Here is a 26,909-nt window from a genome sequence, read left to right as displayed (position 1 = left end):
TGTTGGTCTCAAGTAAATAATCACCCAGTATGGACAAAACTTCTTCTTAAAGGGTCATTTCCCAGAGTGTGGATGCCTCTATAATCTTTCAAATAAATAGTACTTTTCTTTTTGATGGTCGTTAGTGCTGGTCAGCAACTTGAGTCCTCCTCACTTGTTTGTCAGATTAATGTGAAATTACTCAGATTACATCAATGTGTGCAAGTTTGAAAAGGTCGTGAGATGTACCACTTCTCTGTTCCCCAAGATTGCAGCTTCCTGAGAAAGAGCATCAAAATAGTGCCATTTGAACCTCTGAAAAGTGGAAGCAAATGCTTTGTGGGTCTGGAATAATATCTCCCTCTGAGGGTGTGTCTGTTCTGGGGTCTCTAATTCTGTCCCACGGTGTTGCTTATGTTGACTCATTAATCCTCACAGCTGGGGAGGAGTCAAGGTTAAGACCTGACTTGCCGAAGGTCATGCAATTAGTAAGTCAGAGGAAGAGTGAGCCTGACTCTAGAGCTCATATTCCTTCCACAAATTGACAAAGCTTCCCTAAGAGCTAGTTTCTCCTGTCCTGCCTGAGGACAAAACCAGAATTAGGAAGAACCTGAGTCATGGTGCTGGTGTCAGTGCCAAAATGGGAACATGTTCTAGCCCTTAAGTTTCCAACACACAGTACCTTTAACTAAAAGAACAACAGCAACAAAATCCAGTCCTAGGCATTGGCTTTCCTCAAAGAGATGTCATACCTTTTGAGTTGTGGAATTGAATCCAGGAGAAATCCTCTCTGGCCTATTGTGAGGAAAGTGAGCATCCCCAAACAACAGCAGCTGATTCTCTATGCTTCATATTAGAACAATGCCAACCATGTTACACATTAATGAGTTTTTAATTTCATATATACGAGAATTTTGGCATAATGCAGAGCATACATATGTCTTTTCGCTGTTAAGTTAGTTTTGTGTGCAGTTAGAAAAAAATGGAGAAAAAAAAAACTTGACCAAATGTTAGAGCAGAAAGAACAAGAAATACCATTTCTAGCATCATACACCTAGTTGAGTGGCAGAACCGGGAGCAAGATTCAGGTCCCCAAAGAGTTTGGGGTTCTTTCCATTTGACCTAAGGATAAGATGAGGTCCGGGAAGCCATCTGTCGGGGACCTTCAGAGCCTCTTATAAAGGCAGGAGATACACTCAGTTTAGCCCTCACTTGACTTCCATATAAACACATCATATAATTTGGAGGCACTGAGTGATACAATGATGGCTTCCTAACCCAGGAGCAGCGGGAAGGACATATGATGACTGAGATACTTGGAAAGATGGCCACGCTGGACCATTAGAAATCAATTTCTCATTTTTAAAACCAAATTCTTTTGGCAATTACCTTCTCTCTACCCCTCCAAAAATCCAGGTAAATACAGGGAAATGTGGCCTTCAGATTCACAGGAAAATGTGAGAAAACAGCAGACATGGTAGAATATACGGCAACAGCTTAATAGAGCACATGTCTGAAATGTATTTCATTTCTAGGATATTTTATTAATACCTATTTTGTGACTCATATTTCTCTCAATCACATAGCATATGATAACAGCTGAAAAAATTCTTTCTAAATGTAATATATTTTTAAAATAATTTATTTATTTGAGAGAGAGATAGAGAGCACACACATGTACGAGTTGGGCGTGGGCCAGAGGAGAGGGAGAAGCGACTCTCACCGAGCAGGGAGCCCGATTTGGTGAGGGAGCTCAATCCCAGGACCCTGAGATCCTGACCTGAGCTAAAGTCTGGGTTAATTTACTGAGCCACCCAGGTGCCCAAAGGCTAAATGTAATATTAAAAACTGAAAGAGGAGGTACATAATTGTATGATTATTATCGCAGGTAAGCTCCATAGGGATTAACCTAATACATGAATGGAAAAAAAAAAAAAAGTCCAAACCCCCAAATGCCCTTACCCAAGGGCCCAGCCCCATCTCGTAGCTCATGGGACAACCTGCCGGTCTGCTGTCATCAAGTCAGATGTCCGTTTACTATTTCTGCTGAAAAACGTTCCCATTCATTCGTTCTGTGTTCACTGAGCATCTCCTGCATGTTAGCAACTGTGCCAGGTCTAAGACACCATTGCTTCCCCTCTCTGAGGCAAAGAGACAATGGGTAATTCTCACAGAATGTGACGGGCATGACAGATGTAACCACAATGTGCTTGGGATCCCAGGTGACAGGAAGAAGGGAAGGCTTCATTCACTGAAGTGAGCCCCAGTCAGGGGTCTGCATGTTATGGGAGTACTGAGGGCCAAGAGGACACGGCCATTCTAGGTAGAGGGAAAAATATTGCTCGGGATGAGAAAACTGAGCACAGATAGTGCTAGTGACTGTAGTAAGAAAAAAAAAAAACCAAAACAGCCAAATTTAAATTATTAATGATTAACCATTATTTAAATAGACTTCAGAACAATATTAAAAATAAATTACTTTATTCTTTAACAAATAAATTTGCTTCAAATGGTAATTCAAATGGTTTAACATTTCAATCTGGCTCAACGTTAGAGTGTTTTTGGAGTTCTTATCTCTCAACAAACAATTGTTTTCTCTCTCAAGCCCCTCTAGCTTCCAGTTAATCTCAGACACAACTTTACTTTGTCCCATCAACTTTCTAAAAGATTTCCCAGAAAGTAAACTGAAAACTTGAGAGAGAGCACAATAACACTCAGTAAAAGCTATGGTGAGAAACCATAGCTTTAGTACCATTGGTATATAATTCTCCAAGAAAATGGGTCATAAGAAGGGCCACCAAGCTCAAAAACGGACTTTACCTTTTATAGATGGAAACTTTGTTAAGGCAGACAATCCCACTTTTAATAGAATTCCTGGTTTTCCTGTGTTTCCCTTCTGCCATGGCTTTTCTTGAAGGTAATCAATGAATGGGCCCATCCCTCATGCCAACCAAGTTACGGTCCACCTCTCGTATATAGTCAACAGAACTCGACCTATAAAACCAGGTAAGGGGGTTCTGCCCTTGTCTGTCTGTTCATTTCCCCATCACTCATGTCTACTGGAGGCTGCAACTGTATCGTCCCTTTCCATGTTTCCCCTCTATTATTAGTGGCAATTCTGTTTTGTGAGTTATCAAATGTAAGTTTAGAAAAAATGCCAAAAGAAAGGCACCTTTATTATAGGAAAACAGGAACTTGAAAGAAAGTAAAAAGAAGGGGGCAAAAAAAAAAAAAAAAAAAAAAGGCACCCATAATCTCATCACTGTGAGTAAACTACAGTGAATTGCTAGTATATAATCTTCACTAGTTTCTGAATATTAAAAAATAAAAAAAAGGAATACTGTACACACTGGGTTTTCAAAACAAGTTTTCTCTTAATCTATATGGTAACTATGATTCCATGTCAGCCAATTTTCACCTATAACTTCATCTTTTCTCATCCTGAGTGTAAGTCCCCGCCCTGCTACTTTCTTAGGCTCGCCTTCAAATACTGCACACAGGGCCAGTTAACTCCAGTGATGATGGAAGACCTTTGGGGTTGCTTCATAACAAGCGGTGTCTCTTCTTTTGCCGCCTCCTACCTCCGCCATCATTTGATGAAATTTGGAGTCAAAGTTCAGAGCAAGATACATAGAGGAGCTAATAGGAATTTGCACACCAACAGACAGGCAGGCATCAAAATAAACCTTCAAGCACCCCTCAGAAGTTGAGTTCTCCCCATCTCTTTGGTTCAGTCATTGTTATAAGTGTGTTTGGGGATAACAAGTGAAATCTGAAGGTGTCCACAAAGAGATTGCTACATTGAGCCATGGGCAAGGTGCCACGGGAGCCTGGCAGGGGGACTGGGAGCCAGGCTGCCCTCTGCTGGCCACACTCGGTACTGCATGGGCCTGGAGGAAGGGGCCTGTTTCCAGTTCACGCAGACTCTGTATGGACCGACTAGCAGGCTCTGGTTCATGCAGAAGCAAAGAATGACCGCCCATGTGTTCAGAAGCATCTACAACACGTTTAAGGAATTCATGCGGGGGAAAAGAGATAAAAGATAATGAAAGGCTAAACACGAATAATGTAGAAAAGGGAGAGACAGAGGAAGCGTCCAAGAGGAAGGACAGGATGAGGCTAGGCTTGGCAGAAGAGACCACTGGCTGGTTCTGGTGTCACGGATGACATCTGGGATGGATGACCTCTACAAAAAAGCCAGAACGGCAAGAGCGAACAGTCCAGCACGGATACTACGTCCTCTGGGGACAAGGCTCTTGCAATCCTAGCTGGCGACGGCCGAGCAGATTATCGTTATTAGAAAGGCCGGAGTCAGACGCAACCCCGGGGTTCCTGGAGCAGCAAACAATACGAGCCCAGCAGGAGACCACCGCCCCTCCCGCCATCGGAAGCTAGCCTGCCGCCTGCGAGCAGTCCCCCGACCGCGAGCCCCGTACCTTAAACAAGGAGGAGAACACATGAAATGTGTACACGGCGCAGGAGCCGTCCGAGTCGCACATGAGCTGGTTGATGTGGCTGCGCCAGGCTTCCTCTGCGTCGTCGCAGGCCGCCGGCTGGAAGGCAGCAAGGATGGCCGAGAAGAAGGGCGAGGGCGGCGGAGAGACCCCCCTGTCACCTTCTCCAAAGCTGGGAAAGAGGAGAACAACCCAGTCACCCAGTGCCGTCCTCCTGCTTCCCCAGCCCCTTCCGCTGTCCTGCCCGGCCTCCCTTCGAGGTGGCTGCGGGGACCCCGCTCTGCTTCCCCCATCTTCGACAGTCTCTTCTGAATCTTAGGACAAAGAACCTTCACCTCCAGAGCTGCTGGGTTTCCTCCCCTTCTGACTGCCTTTATAGCGAGTGGGGTCCGGCCCCAGGAGCATCCAAGAGCGAACAGTCTCGCTTTCCCAGCCACCGGTCCCCGGACAGATAAACAATACTTTTGGCTCTTCTGCGCCTTTTCAGTTTTCATTGAGAACCATTAGAACAAAATTTGGAATCTTTTCACTTGTCCTTTGTGGGGGATGAGTATTAATGGCTGCACATGCATGAATGCCCAGGAGGGGCGGGTGGAGGAGAGAAGGGTAGTGGAAGAATAGAAAGGCGAGGTGAGAGAGACCCAGAGGGAGGAAGGCAGGAAAGAGAATGAACACGGGGGGGGGGGGGGGGGGGGGGGGGGGGGGGGGGGGGGGGGGGGAAGGTCGAGGTCTTCTCTAGGTTCTATTCCCTTCAGCTCTTCCTTCCAAGCACAGATCATTCTCACCACAACAGAGGGTCTTTGTCTAGCCTTATCAAAAGCTCCTTAGTTCTTTTCCACATTCAGAAGAGAGATTTTAGGATTTTGACTTTCTTCTCCGGAAGTAAATCTCTAGCCTTATCACTTGTGAATCTTTTTCTAGACACTGCAGTGGCTTTTTTTTTTTTTTTATGCGGGCCTTGAACTCACAACCCTGAGATCAAGGCCTGAGCTGAGATCAAGAGTGGGATGCTCAACCGACTGAGCCACCCTGGCGCCCCTGCGTTAGTGTTTTTATCTATTCCTCTCTATTTTTGTCTGTTCCTATTCTCTGTGTCTCACTCGTCTCAGAAACATCAGCCACTAGGCTGAAAGCCTCCCACTTAAAAAAAGAGTAAGTATTTAACTTACAAAGAGCCTCTTGTACTTGTCTTTTAGCTCAGAGCGGAAAGAATTTCCAAGGTTTGCCAGTCTTGCTTATCTTCAAAGCTTGCAAAGCTTAGACCATGTCCCCAGGCCCTCTTTGGCTTTTGAGTTACTCTGTGGCTTTTAGGAGTCACTACCTGAGTACCCCTTTCAGTTCCGCACCAGGCCCTGCTCTGACACTGGAGGACTCCGACCAGCTCTAAAAGCCTTCAGGGTCAGAAGTCGATTTCGACTCTTCTTTAGGAAGTCCCGGCAGTGCCGTGTGGCCTTCCACTTGACGTAAGTGAATGCGATACAACGTGCCAGGTGCCAGGTACGCCGTCACCGCTCATTTCCACCAGGGGCTTCTTTACCTCGCGAGAGTAAACTGGTCCATGGCTCTGTCGCCTTTTTCTTCTGCCTCAGTCATGTCCAGGCTGAAGCTGCCACTGCATTCGAAGGTTGCTGGGAGTTCATTGACAGAACTGGAGAGATCGTCCTCCTGCACGGCCGTGTCCTCCTCCTCCTGGACGGCTTCAGCCTGGAAGAAGAAAAATAGGAAAGAATCCCCCAATCATGTAAGAATATCTTTGGGGAAGTCCATTCAAAGGAAAAATAAGAGACAAATCCCGAGAGTGATAGAAATCAGAGGCATTGATTTTCCGACTACAAAACAGTCACTTGATATAACTGGACTGGGGAATTCTCTGAAGTACTGTTCATTCTTTACCTTCTTTTCAGTCTTGCCTATAATAGTTTCCAAAGAGGCTCTCAGTAGATTGCCCTATTTGACCCATGATCATGGGAGTATAAATGCTAAACTTGGAAAAGACCACAGAGACCCCTTGATCTAGCCCTTACATTTTATCTATTTTTAAAAAATTTTATTTATTTATTTGGCAGAGAGATAGAGAGCACAAGTAAGCAGAGAGGCAGGCAGAGAGAGAGAGAGAGAGAGAAGTAGGCTCTCTGCTGAGCAGGGAGCCCGATGTGGGCTCTGTCCCAGGACCCTGGAATCATGACCTGAGCCAAAGGCAGCCACTTAACCAACTGAGCCACCCAGGCACCCCCAGCCCTCACATTTTATAAGAAACTCATGTGTAGGGAAGGGACTTGCCTGACATCAAGTAGATAAATCAGGGCCCTTGGATTCAGAGCTCTTTCCACTGTACAAACCTTGCCTTCCAAAGTGAGCTTATCCAGAGGGAATGCTCTGATACAGAATTCCTTTACCTATGGAAACTGGAATTTAGAATCACCAGTGACTGCTACAGTGAATGCTCAAGATCTACCTGCAGGACCCCTGAGTGGTCCACGGCTGCTCACCGAGCCCGCCATATTGCTAGGCCTTTCCATACTGGCCATCCTCTAAGGCCCACTTACATACATGCTTTGCTCTTGGAATCCCCCTGAAGATAACGGATAGGAGAGGCTGCTCTCACACTGCTGTACAATGAGCAGCGAAATGCAAGGGCTCTGGGTCAGGCAGAGTTGGGAGCAGTGAGGGGCAGGAGGGAGATGCAGAAAGTGTGATGGAAAAAGAGGCTGGGTTTGAATGCGGGCCAGGGGGACTCAGCTGGAGAACTGACTGTTCTTTAGGACAGGAAGGACGGCAAGTGGGTTACAGACCAGAAGAGGAGAGGAAGACATCACACGCACATGTTTCAGTGAGTCATTTTCTTAAAACAAAACCGAAGCCAGGCAAAATGGAAATATATATGAATTTGAGCATGATCATGGGTTGTTGGCTGGCCACCCAATTGGTATTCTGAATCTAGGATTCATAGAGAAATGAAGAGGGGTGTTTAAAGATATGTTAGGGAAACAAGATATCTCGTGTCTTTGAAGGAATTGCTCATAAATCCTGAGTTCCAGAGGCTTATTCATATCTGCTCTTTCCGGCTTTTTAAAACTACAGCGGTGCCAACGAGACTGGCTGCTGGTGGCTGGTCTGGGTTATTAGTGTACATAATCTGAATCTGTTGGGGGAGGGCTGAGTTCTCACAAAAATGTCTTTTATTTTCCCTTTCTCACATCACGGCTATATTGCACATTGTGGAAACCCAGCTCGGGTGGAAAACAGAGAGAGCCTTTCAGAAATTAGACTTAAATTTTCCTTGATTGAATTAGAGGATTCCTGCATGAGTTCATAAATACATTACCACTCAGGTAGTGCTTTCTAGGAGAAATCTATGTAACTTAGCAATCAAAATTGAAAAATTGAGAAAATGACTATTCTAAGACTGAAAATAGCAAATGCGAATACGTGCACACTTATTTTGTGATGTGCTTCCCATGAAATGTAATTTCTTAGGACTAATCTTAGGCATTTTAATCTCAGACAAGTTTCCTTTCTGGATTTTTTGGCAAGAAAAGGGACTTTGCTGACTCTGAGAATCCACACTGTAGTCCTTCTGCACCGAGGCACTCTCATAAATAATTTCTTAAGCTTCAATGTTTTTATTTTTTTTTTTTTTTTTTTTTTTTTTTTTTTTTTTTTTTTTTTTTAAGATTTATTTATTTGACAGAGAGAAATCACAAGTAGAGAGGCAGCCAGAGAGAGAGAGAGAGAGAGGGAAGCAGGCTCCCTGCTGAGCAGAGAGCCCGATGTGGGACTCGATCCCAGGACCCTGAGATCATGACCTGAGCCGAAGGCAGCGGCTTAATCCACTGAGCCACCCAGGCGCCCGCTTCAATGTTTTTAAGTGATTATGATTGATTGGTTGTTCTTGGTTTAAAGTATGTTGATTTCCCTGGACCTCAGATCTGTTTCAAGTGCACTATAAAAGAATACACAACAGCCAGTATTATATATTTTTTTCCATTAGAAGTATCAGAAAAAATATACTTTTATATATTTTAAAGATCATTTTATAACTTTCTCTTTCAAACTTATACTACCATAGCAAACTCAGGATAAAGGACACCTACTACCAACAGTAGGTTATTTTTTATTTGTAATATAAGAAAATACAATTCTATACTAAGGGGCATATATGTGGGCAGTTATGTGAACACAGTGCGGATCGTTTTATGATTAAGATATCTTAGGGAAATTTTGACAAAATTAACCTTAAGTGTAATTTAATCAATCATTTTAATTGCTAGATTTTTAAAGACCTGACCTTTTAAATAAGAAAATTATATCTGTTACTTACTTTTCTCGTCAGTCTGGCTAGGACAGTTTTGTTTAAATCTGGCATAATATTGTGATTAACACTGAAAATTCCAATAGTATGCTAAAATGCCAGAGTGGAATCAATGTACAAATTGTGTAACTGGTTCCTACATAGGAAAAAATTTCCCCAAGTACATGCAGACACCCACACCTCACTTAGCATATTGTTTTGTAAAAGTCATGACGAAGAACAGCAATTTCCAAGTCAAATTTCAGTTGAAATTATCCATATGCTCAGACATGCACTGATTAGTTTTATCATTAATCAGCAGCATTCCTGCTATACGGAAAATGCGAAATGTCTCCTTTGAATGAGACCTCAAAGTGAATCTCTTTCAACCAACAAGAAGATGGCTGCTCATTTGGCAGGGTAAAACAACTTCCAAACATAGGCTCCCATGCACAAATTCAATTATTTCAACAAAGTCAGAAAGAAAAAAGATACAGTCCCTCCACTTAGAGCCCCCAAAGACTTCTCAAAAAATTGGAAGTACTTTTTCTTTAAGAAAACTACAATCATGATTGCCCAAATCTCTTCACCTTGGAGCCCTCAGAAATCTGCAGATTATTCATATCGGACAAAGACGCCTCGAAGCTAGCCATTCTGGTGTTAAAGGAATGAGGGTCTGCAGGGGTCATATCACAGGCTGTGGTGAGCGATTCCATGGGATTCGTCTCCTCAGAAGGGGAGCGAGTCATGATCTGCAGAGAGAGCAAAGCAAATAAAACACAGTGTGGAGTTTCTTTAAAAGCTCAAATGATCCTTTATGTAAGAGTACAGACCATTGTGTGAGCTCACTCTGGGGTGACAAATATTTAACATGCCCATCTCACTACTGTTGGAACTTAACCCCAGCAGCTGGTGTAGGGCATTAGGGCACAGAACTCTTAAAACACAAGCACTCATATTTTCAGTTAACCCCAAACAAATGTCCATTATATTTCCTAAAAACGTCAGATGTCTCACGCATTTTTAGAAAGAGTCCAGCTTCGTAAACATATCTAAGAAAAAGCAAAGGCCTTAACAGATCTGATGGTGTTCAAGGCTTCTAACAAACACCCCAGTATTTGTGTCTGTTTGCAACCTGTAGACAAGAGGCTGGTTATTACCATCAGTCAGACACCCCCTGACATTTTGGGTGTTAAGTTTAGCAGCAGTGCCAAGTTTCTTTAGCGGCACCTGGTAACCACACTCTTGCCTCAATTACAAAAATAAGTCTCCTGTTTCACAGGGTGGGAAGGTAGGCCTACTCACTAGGTCAGAGTGCTCCAAGATCTGGCTGGTTGTGAGGTCCTCCTCTTCGGAGGACTCATCGGAGTCCTCGTGGTTCACTTTATTTAGGCTGGGAGACCTTCCTGAAAGTTGGCGCTCCTCCAGGAGCTGCATATCACACTTGTCCAAACTGTCCAGAGAACGCCTGCGCACTCCCCAGTTGAAATTGTCCATGCTCTCACCCTGAAATCACAGCATCGGCTGGTTTTTATGCCAGAATCTTCCTGCACTCACACCTTCACACATTCAATTAGTCATAGCTTAGAAATAAACGCTTTCATTATGAACTTCCAAGCTCTCGTCTACTTTGGTACCAAACATTTTGTTTACGTGATGTGAAAGGTAGTAAAGCATACTATTTTCACCTCAATGCATATAGAATTATAGGTAGAAGTGATTACACACTTCTCTTGGGCCTGGTGGGTAATATCATGTTTTATTTATTTATTTTTTAAAAGGTGACTTTGGTCAACTCTATTATGATCTAGGTGTCCGAAAATCAGTAAGAAAGAGACCATTTGTATTAAAACAACCTCCAAAGAGGTATGGCCCCTCCCTGGCCCATTTAGTACTGTTTTCGGAAGGAAAAAGAGTAGGAGCTATGCTGTAGCACATTCCACATCCTCTGGGTATTAAGTAGAAGAGTATTAGGTAAACATTCCAGCCTGTTCCTGCTACAGCAGTTTTCGCAGATCAAATGCAGAGTTAAAAGAATATTTGAGAGCAGCTGAGTGAAGTCTGATGGGTCATGCACTATGCAAAGGCCAGAGCAGCATGGCTTAACTTTTGCTTTAGGTTCATCTTTAAATAACTGTCCCACCATAGAAAATTGTTGCTTTCCTGGACCTGAGATGATTGACCTGGTACCAAGCGCTAATGCTGACTTGTACCTTTTCATTTCCAAGACCTGCTCTAAGTGGCAATGCAGGCATTAGAGCTTCTCATATCCCAGACTTTCTTTACAGACCATTTGATATTAAATAAGCATATTTGTCCAACACAAAAATCTTCCCTAGAAAGTAATTGGGGTTTTATTTTTTTCTGTTAAAACAGGAATAAAGGAAGAGAAGTCTTCCCTGGTCCCTTGATAAGCAAGTTTTTACCTATGTAAATATATAACTGAATGAAATCTAGCCCAGAATCTTTTCATTTAGAAGTCATTTGAAACACTGTCTGATGGTTTGCTGAAATAAAGTAACTTCTTCTGGTGGGAGCTCAGTAGCATAATCATATAATATGAGAGATGTAAAATCACTGTTAAAAGTATAAGCTTTAAATTTATTAATCTTCATTTGGGTTAAGGATCTATTTCTTCTGGATCCTAATGGAGCAAATCTTGCCATCCTCATAGATCCCTCATAGATCCCTTTAACTTTTATGAAGTCTTTTTTTTGGCTATTTGTGGTAGAAGGCAATAGGTAAGAATCCCAAACCCATTCTGGATCTGATACAAAAATTATCATAATTTATTCACATATATGATGTTTAGGATTGTTCTTAGGACTGTTTGATTATAAAGAGTAGCTGTTTCTGCTGTTTTATCTGTATCTATACCTTTATCTGTATCTGCTAAGATAAATTGTCACCACATAATTTTTTTTCCTAATAGAAAAGATTAACTGTTGTGTTGGGATTTTAAAATAGCTATATCGTGAAAAACTGATAGAAAAATGTGGAAGAGGTGAGAGTTCTGGAAAGAAAAATAAAATGCTAGGTGTGAAGAAATTAAAAAGATGAAAAGAATAAGAATATAGAGAAAAAGGAGAGAAAGGTGAAAATTATTGGGAGAAATACACAAATATGAATATAAAACGTAATTCCTCAAGCTGATTCTCTGGCACCACCTCAGTGAATGGGTTGGATGAACTATCTTAGGCAACAATTCTGGACATCTTGCACACTGAACCTGAGAAGAATCATGAGCTTACAGAGAAATACAGATGTCTTGGGTGAGGGAATGCTACCCTGGGCATGGATCGCTGTTCCTACTGTAACGACTACACCTCTGGTGAAGACCTGAGTACACCAGGCATGAGAACTAGGGGTAAGGGAAGGCTGTTGTTGCAGGAGGAATATCTGGGTGTCTTTCTAGAAGATGCAGTAGCTCCATTAGAGGTGAACGTGTTGAAACTGTTTCCCTGGTAGTGGCTGAAGAATTGAGATGTAGTAGTGCATCTATAGTATGGGTATCTATAGTTTAGCTCGAGGTTCAAGTGTGTGAATATTAAAAAGTCAATAGTGTTACAGTCTAGCTCAAGGTCAAGTATGTGCTTATTGAAAGAAAGTCCATAGTGCTCACCAACTTCCAATTATAAAATAAATTCTCATCATAAGAAAAAAAATTGTAATGTTGTGTGGTGAGGATGATAACTAGATTTATTGTGGCCATCATTTCCCAAGATATATGACTATAAAATCATTATATTGTACCCCTCAATGTAATATAATGTTATATATGTTAATAATGCCTCAATAATAAAAAAAGATGGAACAAAAAAAAAGTCAGTAGTGCTATAGTTTAGCTCAAGTTCACGTGTGTGGTAATTAAAAGTCAACCTATGTGGTCAAAAGTCAAAACAGTGTTCTACTGATTATGTCAGATTTTCTATGTGTGAGAAATTCAGGACATGGCGAATTATTCAAGACAATCTGCATCTGTCAGTTATCAAACTTAAATAACTACTCAGGATTTATACTGAGATGAGAAAGTATTAGTGATAGAACATTCTAGAAGTGTCAGAAATAATATTCTTTGAAATAATTCTTTTTAATTCTAGAATTCTGTCAAGTAAGGTTTATTGTTGAAAGAATGTAGGTGCAGCATGGTCAAGTACAGTAGGGTGCTCATAGGTCAGTTTGCCCCCAACGATCCTGGCTTATGACTGTTGTCCACATGCGGTTATTATTAGCACTTCCCATTACTTGAGAAATGGTTCTCATTCGCATGAAAGTTTATATAGTCGCCATACAGACAGAGTGCCTCGAAAGGCATCTAAATGCACTGGAGAGTGCATTTCCAGGCATCTCATGCCTGGAAAGGATCTAACTGGAAGTGTTGGTGGTATACTGTGAGCTGCAGCTTGCTGACTTCACTTTTCGTAAGAGAACTGAACCACAGAACCAATCCAATTGGACAGCTGCTTTCTCAGAAATCATAAAATTTCCATAGATTTTCATATTTAAAACCTCACATTCGCTCAAGAGATATACTTATGCAGCTTCTAGACTAGGCATCTCAAGGTTTTAAAACTATAGTGTTTATAGCTTAGAAAACATTTGTGTTTATAGTTTAGAAAAATATTTCCATACTGGAGCAACAAAGAAAAATCTTTGTATCACACACACCTCAATGTAAATATGCCCGCAAACAAGCATACATATGCTAGAAGGGAGGAAAAAAGCAATTATGTTGTTATAAGTCTGCAATGATGCAAAACATCTACTTAGCATATCTGAATTAAAGATAGCAATCATCTTACCTGAAGTTCCTTGGTAGCAGAGTAAATGGACAGAAAAACAAATGAGAGGTCTATTTAAAATGATTAAAGATACTCAAGTGCATTCATCTTAGTTTTAACACAATAGCAATAAACAGGGCCAACAAAATAGGCTTCAGTAGATGTGACTTCAAAAAAAAAAAGGTAAAGATAGACAACCCTCCAGAGAGAGAAATCAGTATCAAACACCAGGAAGTTCCAACCATTTTAGGGGTGGATGTTCTAGCCAGGGTAATAAATCATAAGTACAATTTCTGGAAGAGCTTGCCACTTTGGTGCCTAGCAACTTCTGCTCCTCAACACTTTATTTTGGAGGGGGCCGCGGATGCTTACATTTTTATTTGTGAGAAAATTGTTAAATGTTGTGAGAAAACGAATGAGGGCCATCAAGTAGGGGGAAGAAAGTTGGCATCCCCTCATCTACCTTGCAAGACGGAAGTGTTTTCGGTTAGGATATGTTCACTGCTGATGTGCAATTAATAGCAAGGACACATTACCTTTTAAAGATTCAGAAAAATCCCAAGGTAAACTTACAGATAGGAGTCAATACATTCTGAGACTATTTAATGAAAAGGAAGAGACATAAAACAAAACAAAACAAAAAGCTTGTCTTTCTTTTTTGATAATAGACGCCAGATAAGCTTGGCTCTTCAGATGAGACTATGCTTGAAATTTTTCACCAACGACAGAACAAAGGAATGCTTGCTATGTGCCTGACACTCCGTAGAGGTTATCTTACTCCCTGCCTCAACTTGACAAGCAGGTATTAGCATACCCATCTAATAGATGAGGAAGTCAAGAGAGATGGCATCCACGTTTCAGGGCATAAAGCTACATTGGTGGGAGAGCCAAAATTCCAAGTTGGACCTGCCTGACCAAAGCTTGAGCATTTTTCCTCTAGCACTCTGTAAACTTGCTAGGATCCCTTATTATAATCTTATTGAGAAGGAGCAAAACATTCTCAGATAGTTTATTCTACTTAGATGGAATATATAACCTCACACTCTTATAAAATCTTAATCATATAAGATAAAATGATCACTATGATTTTGGAAATTTTCGTCTGCTAGGATAATAGAACACTAGAAGGAAGAGCAAGTATTCATTATTTATTGTTCCTGAAAACCATTAGCATAAAATTTAAGTTGAGAGGCACCTCAAATTTGCCTTCCTTTGTTTTGACAGAAATGAAAGTTTTTCGTTTTTCTGAAATTGTGTTTGATTCCTCTATATCACTCCTGAGAGGTCATGTCCCAGAACACTTTTTTTTTTTCTTTTGGCTGAGACTGGAAAGTGGTACCTCCCTGTCTTCATTAAGCTTTCCCTCCTTTCTTTAACTTCCAGAGTAAAGAGGGTACCTAAGCTTGAATTCCAGCCGAAGAACAAAGATTAGGTCAGTGGCCCAGATCAGGGAGCTAATCTTCTGATATTACACGTAGCTCTGCCCCAGGGACATTTTGAAAGTATTCTAAATGGTTGTATTTTGCTTTAGACTTTTAAAAACAATCCTCACCCCACTTAGTTAGTTATTGATTTCTCTATTACTCATTAACAGTCAGAAAACTCTGCAATACTTTTTACTAATTCATGGTGAAAAGCTGACACTTGTTTTAAAGATGTCTTAAGGACTGGATCTGCTAAACTTGTTTTCTACAGAAAGAACAGGTAAAGAAAACATTCTTCATTCTGAGGACATAATTCTCCCCAGACATCCAGGGTAAGCCATGGATGGGAGGAACAAAAACAGATAGCTCCTTGGCCTGACTGCAGTGTAAGAGGACTGGTCTACAATCATGTCCTTTTAGGGAAGGTGAGCAGCTAATGGAAGCACCATTTCCTACAAGTTCATAGTTAAGTCAGGAGATGCCCATCAGAGGATCTGATAAACTGCGAATATGGGCCTCTACTTTAACTGAAAGACTGGCATAAAGCCCTTTCTCTTTCTGGGAAAATCAGTGCATTTAGCTAAACCTGAACTCCAGTGTGTTAAGGAACCCAGTGAGCCGGCTCGGTACTAGGCGTATTATATATGCTAGTCTCCCATCAGTCAATTTTGTTTTCCTCCACGAGGCCGAGACTAGCCCCAACTGGAAATGAGAGGGTCAGAATGATGCCCCTCCTTCCAATCCTAGTTTTCAAAATCATGATTCATAACTGAAAGCATCCTATTACCATAATTATCATTCAAATCCCCGAATCTGCATTTGCCGGTTGAGACATGAATTCAGCTGCTCCAGGTGTCGGGAACGCTAGCTATGGACCTAGAGCAGAGCTTCACGCGCCTTCTATCTTGTTTCAAGTTGTAATGATTTCATCAAACAGCACAAAGACGCCGGAGCCCTCAGGCTCCCATCTCCTGTTGGAGCAGGCAAGCTTTGAAGCGATCGAATTAGAGTAATTTCACTTTAAAAATAATTAGATGTCCCGCATCGGGCTCTCTGCTCAGCAGGGAGCCTGCTTCCCTCTCTGTCTCTGCCTGCCTCTCCATCTACTTGTGATTTCTCTCTGTCAAATAAATAAAATCCTTAAAAAAAAAAAAAAAAAAAAAAAAAAAAAAGAAAAATAATTAGATGCTTAGCATATTTTACCCAGGTACCAGCGAACGGGCTCAGAACTTGAATGTTTTTGTGATTTCTTTTTTTTCTTTCTTTTTTTTTTTTTAAGTTCACCTTTGGACTGTACACACACACTCTTTGTGTGATCATTAAACGTCAGCTCTTTGCCATTTAGAAATAACTTGGCAGCCTACGCCGTGGACTCAGACAGGAAGGGTGTGGTAACTTTTGCCAAAGTTAAGCTGCTGTCCTTTGAATAAGCTGATTCAAAATAAAGTTTACAGCTTTCCAATTAAGGACTCGCTCATAAAAACCTCATTATTTAGCGGGTAAAAAGAAACTGTTTCCGTTAGTCAAGGAAAAGCGGAGTGAGTTATTCCTTACAGAGAATATACCGTACCTCTCCATCCTCCAGCTCCACATCCAGGAAATCAAAGTCCCTAAACACCCTAAACTGCTGCTCGCTGTTTGTGTCGTCCATGTTCTCCTGCTCGCGGGCGCCGTCCTCCGAAGACACCAGGCTCGTCTGGTGCTCCAGCAGGTCCAGATCCCCGCACGACGAGAAAATCACCTGCGAATCACAAGCGTCCTCTCCTGAGAGACCGTTCTCCCTTCGGTGTTTGTGCTACAAAAACCTTAATTGGCTCTTCAGGCCCTCTATTCCCAGTACACACCTAATTCCTTCAGTGGGTATTTTTAGAAGGTTCTCTCATTATTTATGTTGGACAGGTGCCTTCAGATTAAACTCATCGCGAAGACGCAAGTTCACGCAAGAGGAAAATACTCAAGTCACACTGGTGCTTTGTAGTGGATGAAGACTGGATCCCACCTGGGTGTGTGTGACCACTGAGTGTGTGTTCACAAACTAGGCAGCCAAGAAATTTTCCATTGTTTCTGAACTGAGGTTAGGAATTATACACAAGCACGTACACTTCACAAACATACGAGCACATGATATTTTAAGGATTACTGATACCAAGATAGGTTCTTGTAGAATGACCTGTGAAAGCAAAGGATTTAACCCTTTCAGAGAGAAACCAGGAACTGATAAAGAATAAGAAAAAGAAGCCAAGAATTACTTTCCTTGCTCATCTGAATTATAGACGGGTATCTGAGCAGCCATGCTCATAATTTATACCTAAATTCCTTTCCTGTTGATATAAACAGAACAAAACTTTTTTTTTTTCCTATTAAGAGCTTTTGTATGTTAATATTTTAAAGCTATCTTCTGTGTTTAGGTTATTTCCACCAGGACATTTTACTAGAACTTTACAGAAATAAGAAACTGCAAATGAACCTCATTGTTTTGCTATCCAGCCTCTCCTGAAAATAGATTGATATTAAATAAAGTGAACAATATGATTTTAAAAAGATTTTATTTATTTCTAGAGTGTGAGCAGGGGAAGGGGCAGTGGGAGAAGGAGATACAGAATCCTCAAGCAGACTCTGTAGTGAGCCAGGAGCCTGAGGCAGGGCTCGATCTCATGACCCGGAGATCAAGATCTGAGCCGAAATCAAGAGTCAGACTCTCAACTAACTGACTGAGCCACCCAGGTACCCCTCAACAGGATTTTTAAAAATGATTATAATGTCTAGTCTTCCTTGAAAAGTAGATAAATCATCTATAAGAATTTAATATAACAAGGTCTCTCAAAAGAAAAAAGAATAGATTTTTAATGTATTTTCTTCGCCCCACAGTGTTTGAGAACAGTCCTGGGGCTGGCACTATGTTCTCATAAAATGGCCCACGACACACACTTTGCACAGGGATGGTGATTGGGTCTCTGAGATCAATAGCACTGAGCACCAGGAACCTAGTTCGTGACAGATGGGGCTAGAAATTGGATTCCCTCCATTGAAGGCTCTTTTCCCAGTTAGTGCCATGTCTCCTGTCTGTCCCCTACTCCAGGCAAACATCTGTAGCTAGAAGAGCCTCAGCACCGAAGCAGGCAGTTTAGATCTGAGGAGGACGTGCCAGCCCCAAGGGCAGTAGGCAATGGCCCTTGCTGGAGGGCTGCCCTGCAGAGAGGCAAAATGCTCTTTTCCTCTCCTTCCACCTGCCCTGCCACGACTGCCTCAACCCCTCTGCCCTAGGTAATGTCACTGGAGCCAAGCAACAAGCCACTGATCAGTTACACGAGAAAGGTGACTTCAGCGGAAGCCGAGCTTAGCTGCTGGCTGGCCGCGGCACTTTTCCCCAGATAAGACACCAATCTGTGCCTGCGCGAGAATGTATGCATCTCTAACATTTCACCTGCAGACACATTTTGAGATTGAAAAGACAGCTTCCCTGGGCAACCATTTGCTCATTCTTTATCTGGGAAATTATTTAGTTTGCTATTTTTTTTTGTTGTTGTTGTTGATAACAAAGATGCTGAGATATGGACGAAATAAAAATGCCCGGTGAAACCAGACCCTGAGATTTTTATTGCTTTGACTACAGTAGACTCACAGACAACTTGAATTTTCTAAATTATATAAAAGCTTCAGAGGCTAAATTCAAACACTGCGATTATTCATTTATTCCAAAGCCCAATGGCATGCTGCTGTTCTTCTGTTTTAACTGTAACATCAGTGGACATTTATAAGAGAAAAAAAAAAAACCCATAATGATATATCATTATTTCCATCCCTATGGTGCATGAATAAAACAATGACATCACAGGAAGCGGTATGCATACACAGAGCAAAACTGCACCCCAGAGGAATGTATATTAAATATGATGGTGCAGGAGAGAGTCATAAATAAGGACATCTGAGCATCTTCATAAAAAAAAAAATCCAAGAAATCTTAAACAATGAAAACTGAGTATTTACTTGCAGACAAACTAGAGCAAACAGCCCACAAAACTGTTCATTGTTCATTGTTTCTGAGCTAAGTGAGATCAAAAATTGCAGTGTGGAGAGAATCTAGGGGTTTGATCTAGATGGTGGGTATCCTACCTGTAATTCCTAGCAGATTTCTCTAAAGCTAAAAAAGATTGAAGGTAAGAAAGACACGGTACCGACATACACGCGATACATGACAGAACTTACTGATGGATTTTTGCTTAATCCTACTTCTTGGCCACACAGAGAAAGGACATGCACCAACTTCTCTTTTGTCCTTTTCTGGAAAAGAGACCCACAAACACGTTTTAATCATGAGGTCCTGGGATCAAATATTCTCCAATACTGGAAGCCATTAGCCACATTGGAATATGGACCCTGAAATGTCGCCGGTGAGAATTGAGACGTAAAATACACAAAGGCTGGGAATGAAAAAGGAATGCAAAGTATCTCATTAATAATTGCAAAATATTGGCGGCATATTGAAATAATAATATTTGATATATGGTAGATTAAATAAAACATTATTAAAAAAACAGGTTGTTAAAAATGATTTTATGTTTCTTTTTATTAAAAAAATTGCAACTGTTAGAAAGTTTAAAATGAGGTGCACATTATGTTTCTACCGGACAGTGCTGATCTAAGTTTTCCCAAGGGAGGGGGGTGAAAATCAGCCCCTGGTTCTTCAGCAGATATTGCTGACTCCCCTTGATAATCTTGTCTGTTACAACTTTCAGCATTAGCAAGGCTTTCCTTGCTTATACCTAAATTAAATCTTTTATGTTCTAGTACAAATCTATTTTCCTTAAATGGAAGAATAACTTTACCTTCTGCAGAATTAAAAAATTCAATTATCTGCAAGCCATATTAAATCCTTTTCAATTTATTCTTCCTAAAGTTAAACAGATTCAATTCCTTTTGCTTTTCTTCATGAGCCTTATTTTTGGGTACTTACGCATGGAGATTCTTCTATAAACTGTCACATTTTCCAATGATATAGATAAACTAGATCTCAGGATGATTGGTGAGTTGAGAATGAAAAGGAAGAGTAGCCAGGGCCCAAAATATGTTAATGTACTTCAGAAATGCTCTTAAAGCAATCTTGGAAAATGATTTTTCCCTTTTAATCTGATTTAAGTTAATGTGGAGACTGCTAGGAGGCCAGTGTCATTCATAGCCTTTCTTTCTTAATGGAATTTGGCTTCACTTCATTCTTCTTTCCAAAATTATAGAAGGGACTCTCAATACCATGTCTTTTCAAGGTCAAAGACAGGAAGACCTTGATGTGGGCAGATGGCGAGAGATTTGCTAAAATATTTCCCTAACTTTGTGGGCATTTTACAATTCTAGGAAGGAATCAACACAGAGGAACCTAGAAATGGGATGTATATTTTTCTTCTCTTTTCCAAATCCCCAAGAAAGTATAGTAGGCTCTCTTGCACAACAGCTCAATGAAATGTCATTGAGAAACAGCAGTGCGCCAGCAGGTAACATGCCATCCATTTCCCTTTCCTAACCTTGGTGAACCCTACAGTGCCCTGCTCAGCACCCACCATTTGACCTTCTTCCAATAATACCATCCCTCTTTTTATCTTGGGAACAGCTCCTCTTGCATTAAGTGGGGCTTTGCCTGTCTCACACACGTTGTAAGAGTCCCTTCTCTAGAATGGGTATGGATGTTGGGGAAGGAAAGCCTCTGTCCTAAAATCATCAGAGCCAAAGACCGTGCAAATCTGGAGCTGCTGGAGGCTGTTGGTGTTTCATAAGACAAGAGTCTGCTTGAGAATGAAGTTTCTGGAGAGGGAAGGAGGGCCACTACTGGGAAGGGAAGGAGAGGACAGTGAGAAGTTAAGGATCCAGTTCCTCATTTTGTGTACTAGAATTCAGCGGTGTGTGAAGACAAGATACGGGAGTTAATAAATTCCTTTTCCACTTAAGGTAATTTTCCACCGGGCTTCTGTCATGTTAGTTACTGAAGAGCCCTGAATAAATGCAGAGGTTTCACTTAACAGCAATACAGCCTTAGGCTGTGATAACAGAACTACAGAAAGATCCAGCAGCCCACTGTGCTCCGTGTGGCTCAGACTGTCTATGGAGACCAGGACTGGAGTGTGTGCTTAGAGGACAGTACTGCTGTCCCCAGAAGGGCCACTGGAAAACAAAGTATGTGCATATCTTAGACTAAGCGCAAGCCTCCCAAATGTCCATTCACAGAGCAGCAGGTAGATCTGACTACTTTCTACCTACTCTTTTCTCCCTGACCCCTTAGAATCATTCACTAATCTCTTCCCTCCTCCTGCCCCTCTCCATCAGTGTAAGAACTGAGACAATCTTACTGGTCTACACAGCACTGTGGCTTGAGGAAGCAACCACAAAAGCAGATTCCGCATTTGTGTAGCCCTATCATGCAGAATGAGCTAGGAGAACTAAAGATGTATTATTTGGAGAAAAGAGGGCTCATTTCGGCTAGTGGCAGAGGGAATGGGTTTCTTTATCTATTTGAAAGGCTGTCATGTAAAAGAGAAGCCACATTTCTTTTTCTAAGTCTTAAAAAGAGAACTAAGACCAATGGGTAGAAGCAGCAAACATCAGACTTCACCTCAATGTAATGCGCAGTTCAAAGATAAATAGATTCCCTTGGAATGCCACGAGATCCTCATCTCTGAAGTGTTGATGCCTCAATGGGCAACGTCAGGTTGGCAGTGAAGGAGCGCCTTATCACACGGGCGGCTGGGCTCGCTGGGTCCCCCCGAACTCCCTTCCAATCCTGGGAGCTTAGGATTCTGTACCTGAGAATACTGGGGTCTTTTCCAGCTTACAGGAACAAGGACATTGGAGTTGGAGCCTGATGATGTGGACGATATGCTCCTGGTGACAGCCATGGCCCTGGGCTTCCCATCCCGTCCAGAAGAGCTCTGCAGCTCATCATACCGCCTCCCGATGATGGGCGTCTTGACAAAAAAAAAAAAAAAAAAAAAAAAGGAATAAAAAAGGAATAAAAAAGCTCACATTCTCCTATCTTTTTTTTTTTAAAATTTTTAAATTTTTTAATTTTTATAAACATATAATGTATTTTTATCCCCAGGGGTACAGGTCTGTGAATCGCCCAGTTTACACACTTCACAGCACTCACCAAAGCACATACTCTCCCCAATGTCCATAATCCCACCCCCTTCTCCCAACCCCCCTCCCCCCAGCAACCCTCAGTTTGTTTTGTGAGATTAAGAGTCACTTATGGTTTGTCTCCCTCCCAATCCCATCTTGTTTCATTTATTCTTCTCCTAACCCCTTAAGCCCCCATGTTGCATCACCACTTCCTTATATCAGGGAGATCATATGATAGTTGTCTTTATCCGCTTGACTAATTTCACTAAGCATGACACGCTCTAGTTCCATCCACGTTGTCGCAAATGGCAAGATTTCATTTCTTTTGATGGCTGCATAGTATTCCATTGTGTATATATACCACATCTTCTTGATCCATTCATCTGTTGATGGACACCTACGTTCTTTCCATAGTTTGGCTATTGTGGACATTGCTCCTATAAACATTCGGGTGCATGTGCCCCTTCGGATCACTATGTTTGTATCTTTAGGGTAAATACCCAGTAGTGCAATTGCTGGGTAATAGGGCAGTTCTATTTTCAGCATTTTGAGGAACCTCCATGCTGTTTTTCAGAGTGGCTGCACCAGCTTGCATTCCCACCAACAGTGTAGGAGGGTTCCCCTTTCTCCGCATCCTTGCCAGCATCTGTCATTTCCTGACTTGTTAATTTTAGCCATTCTGACTGGTGTGAGCTGGTATCTCATTGTGGTTTTGATTTGTGTTTCCCTGATGCCGAGTGATATGGAGCACTTTTTCATTCTCCTATCTGTTTAATAGTTCTGTGGAATATGGGATCACTCTACCCAGCAGCAACCAAGCACGGCTTGTGTGAATAAACCTTAGAGAAGTTCAGAGTCACAAGCGGGCTCATTTTCCTGATGTTCAAACACACATTCTAAAGCATTTTACATCTTCGACATCTGCCCACCCTCTTTAGCAGCTGAAAACAAATCCAACTGCTTGTTCTTAAACATACTCTAGAAACCACTGATAACGATGAGAAGCAAAACGTTCAGGAAAGCAAATAGTTTTCAGATGTTTACGCGGAAAAGGATTGCTTATCATTATAACAAGAGACCTTTGTAACAAGTTCCTTCCCTTCTTCTCGAATTTTAAATACTCTCAAGTATTTAAAAATTTATTTAAGTGGATTATATCCTTTTGATTATTTAAAGGAATGAATTTGGGGCCAGATACTAGGGCAGCAGTTTAGACATTCTCTCCCTGAGAGTTCACTTCTCGTGCCGGGTCTGGCGGCTGGGTAGACAGCACCGTCCACACTTTTGCCCCAATGAGGCTGCAGAAACCCGTCTGTGGGCCTGTGCTCGGAGGTGGCAGACACCGGCTGGAAATACTCCATCTGTTTTTCCAGCTTTTTATTCTGATGCAGCTGGGTCCCTGCGGGTGGGCAGGCAACTGGCTGCTTGTTTTCTGCACCCCTTTCGAACAGAATAAACTTCCCTCAAGGAATAAAAGTAGCTTTCTCCGTCAGCCATGTAAAAAAAAAAAAATTAAAAATTTAAAAACCAATTGATTGGATACCTCAATATCATACGCATCCTAAATACAGTTGCAAGTATCACAATGGCAGAAAAGAGTATCTCAACCTGTGTACTGAAAGGACAGAAGGTCAATGAGGTCATTGTGTGAAAAGTAGGCTTCAATCTACTTCCTAGAGCAAGTAAGCTTCATATAACCACATCTGGTTTATTCCTTCAGAGGATTTATTCATTCAGCAGTGTTGAAGAATACTGTTAAGTACCTATCTTGCACCAGACACCAAACCAGACCCTGGTAACCAGGGGGACAGAGCATAGTTCCTGCTTTGCTGGGCTTATGGGGCCTGGGGTAAGCGAGGCAGGAAAGCAAAGGATTTATACATCTTAGAGTAAGTACAGGGCTCCCATATGTCCATTCACAGAGCAGCAGGTGGACCCAACTACCCTCTACCCTCTCTTCTTCCTGATTCCTCAGCTTAGCTCACTGGTCGCTTCCCTCCTCCCGCCCCTCTCCCTCAAGGCAAGACTTCAGATAATTTTACTGGGTCTAGAAAGCAGTGTGGCTTGGGGAAGCAACTGGAAAGGCAGATTCTATATTCCTATAACTCTCAGTCATGTGCTGGTCTGGTTGGGAGTTCGGGCAGCAGAAGTCGTGGATGTAAAGATAGGACAGGACACCTGTCATACAAAGGAGTGAAGGTCATGGTTTAAAATGCTTCAGATCATTCCATTTTAAAGTTATCTTTAAAAAAAAATCATTAAAAAAAATAACTGAGGCTAGCTTCTAATTTTAGAAGCTGCCAATTGAGAGCCTCCAAGAATATGACACTTGATGTGTTCTTAAAAAACAGAACCTAATTTAGGCCTTAGAAAGCTTAATTTGAAATAAATGTAAAATAAGTCTCTCTTTCCTCTCTTTTGACCTCTGCCACTATCTCTCCCTGCTAAAATGCATAGAAACAGATCACATACCTCTGAAATATCAAAGTGAAAGTCTAGGGTTTTTCCAGGTAACTCCTTAGAAGCGCTGGTCCACACTCGATGGATTTCTATCTTGGACAGGTCACTGTGCTGGTAGGAAGGCAAAACAAGGCTGGCAGATCGAGAAACTACCAGCTTCAGGATATTTAAAGCTTCTCTCCAGTGAACACTCTGAAGGGAATAAAACATTCAATGGTCAAAAACAAGTTCATTAAAAAACAAAACAAAAAACCCCCCCCCCCCCCCCCGCTCCAAACCAAATCTATCGCTAGCTACTGGAACTTCTTATGACCTGTCTGAATTCACAGACTGAATACAGTGCAGCAAATTCCATCCTGTGTAAAAGGTAAATGACATAAAAAGACAATTTATATGTAAGAGGAGATAGAAGCAAATTTAAAAAAAGTAGCAAATTTTGCCCATATTCAAATAAACAGAAGTTTAACATTACAAAGTACCATTTTTGCCAATGAGGTACTTCCTTCATATGAATAAAACCTTTGCCCAATGCATTTATGCTATTGACCACTCACTCTTTCTCAAAACTCTCCCCACCTCCAGTTTCCAGTCTTCCTTGGCTGGTCTCCTACTCCCCTGACTCCTGCTGCCCCCTTTGCTGCTGGCCGCCTCTTGTCTTCTTACTTCATATTTTCCACATGACCCAACCCAACTCTGGGAGCTGTTCTTGACTCCAATCTTTCTCCGCCTCCTGATAAATTGCTCCCTCCTTTCCATTTGTGGTGGGAGTGGGTCAGCTGTTTCCAATGTGGCTCCTGCCTAGATCCTGCCTATCCTGGACAGAAGTCCAGCATAACCTCCCCAACTATAGTCATCTTTCTAGAACTCTTCAGACCAAGCCCCTTCTCTGCCTAAACTTCTTCAAGGGCTCCCTCTGATGGGCAGGGTGGAGTCCACACTCTTTGAGCAGAGCCCACAGGAGTAATCTCCCCTAGGCCGCCCCTGGAGTTCCTCACACCAGGCAAGCTCTCTTTGCCACTGTGTCTTCACTTATGCTACTCCCGCCTCCTGGAACGCCCTTCCTCTCCTTATTGGCTTATCACAGGCTTACTCTTCCTCTCAGACTCATCGGTTTTGCCATCTTTTCCTCCCTGACAAACCCCAGGCAGACTGAAGGACTTCTCCCACAAAAATATTCAGTGTAAATAAACTAACTTGATAAAAGTTATTATTATTTACCCAGCCTTTGGCATAAGAGAACATGAAATAAAACACATTTCCTTCACTGTTGAGTTCTGCACAGGGGAGGCCATGATCTGGATGTGAAATGAGCCATCATTCAAGAGAAGATATCAAGTAACAGAGATAACCCACAGGCTGGAGTTAGAGTAGGTAGCCTAGTCAAACAGTTTTTTTTTTTTTTTTTTCTTTTTACCAGGGGCACATAATTTGTAGAAAAAGAACTGAACCCCTGGCTCCCATGACTTCTGTGAAGTGAGAAAGTGTTACTGAATGCCCACTAAGTGCACAATGATGTTTGGAGAAATGCCACTTGAAAAATGGAAAATGGAGACGTCCTGGAAATCATTCTTAGCATTACATAGCTTTGGCAAGCAATGCGATGTTGAAGTGATGATGGGAGGAAAATGTCTAAAATTTACATTGTATGGCTTTGTGGATGAATTTAGCCAGATAGAACCTAGCATCTGCCTTGAACTCTGCAACTCCCTGGGTACCCTCCTGTGTTTGTTGGTTGCAGTATTTTCAAGCACATTTATGCAAGTCGCTTAACCTCACTTCTCTCCATTCTAAATTGACAACTTTAACCACTGAATTAACACTTTGCATGTGGAAACACCTGGCCTAGATCCTAGCACATCTGAGTTCCTTCTTTCTTTTCCTTCTTTGAAATAGGATACTACAAATACAACCCTCCTGGATCCTCCCAGCCAGGTGTGTGCTTTTAATACCCAGCGTGCAAGCCCCAAGAGGCAGAAACAAGTCCTCTGAGGGCCCAGGAATGCATCAGGGCTGGTCCTGTCCTTCTCTTCATTGTACCAAACAGGGTGTAATCAACCACCACAACGGACTGTTCTCTGGGTGAGGGATACCAATGCACGAGTGTGCTGCCTGGCATGCCTGTAGCTTTGAAGCCAAATACAAGCTACAAACCCTCAGTCTTTCTGGAATGACTCCCTGGAAACATCCTTGTTCATAAGTGACATCATCCAAATACTCACTTGCACATATTTTTCAATGGTCTTCAGAACTTCCACATTGAATTGCTTTACAGGGACGACAGACAGGTCCATGTAGCTGAGCAGACTGTAGATCACTTGGAGGAGGGGCTGCTGCATACTGGGGAGGCCCTTCTCCAGCAGCTGTGGGAGGCAAGGCACAGTGTCAGCCAGTGCGAGACCAGCCTGTTCATACAAGA

General features: G+C 42.0%; 1 protein-coding gene across 10 annotated transcripts in view; it reads right to left on the bottom strand.

The window, feature by feature from the left end:
- Positions 1-26,909, bottom strand: part of FRY (FRY microtubule binding protein) — a 433,556-nt gene that overhangs the window by 24,398 nt on the left and 382,249 nt on the right. For 8 of the 10 annotated variants that reach the window (XM_045069583.1, XM_045069582.1, XM_045069576.1 and 5 more), the window contains 10 exons: positions 26,713-26,853; positions 24,506-24,685; positions 21,718-21,879; positions 19,136-19,210; positions 16,500-16,670; positions 13,527-13,535; positions 10,030-10,230; positions 9,315-9,476; positions 5,971-6,137; positions 4,416-4,605 (listed from right to left, as the gene is read on the bottom strand). In XM_045069583.1, coding sequence (XP_044925518.1) covers positions 4,416-4,605; positions 5,971-6,137; positions 9,315-9,476; positions 10,030-10,230; positions 13,527-13,535; positions 16,500-16,670; positions 19,136-19,210; positions 21,718-21,879; positions 24,506-24,685; positions 26,713-26,853 — 1,458 coding nt within the window. The remainder of the gene's footprint in view (positions 1-4,415; positions 4,606-5,970; positions 6,138-9,314; positions 9,477-10,029; positions 10,231-13,526; positions 13,536-16,499; positions 16,671-19,135; positions 19,211-21,717; positions 21,880-24,505; positions 24,686-26,712; positions 26,854-26,909) is intronic. The other 2 variants (XM_045069577.1, XM_045069581.1) reach the window with 1 other exon arrangement.

This window comes from Mustela putorius, unplaced genomic scaffold (genome assembly GCF_011764305.1).
Source record: "Mustela putorius furo isolate JIRA1106 unplaced genomic scaffold, ASM1176430v1.1 tig00003942_pilon_pilon_pilon, whole genome shotgun sequence".
Taxonomy (NCBI): domain Eukaryota; kingdom Metazoa; phylum Chordata; class Mammalia; order Carnivora; family Mustelidae; genus Mustela; species Mustela putorius.
The sequence above is the reverse complement of the archived record's forward strand: the minus strand, read 5'-3'. Positions and strand labels throughout refer to the sequence as shown.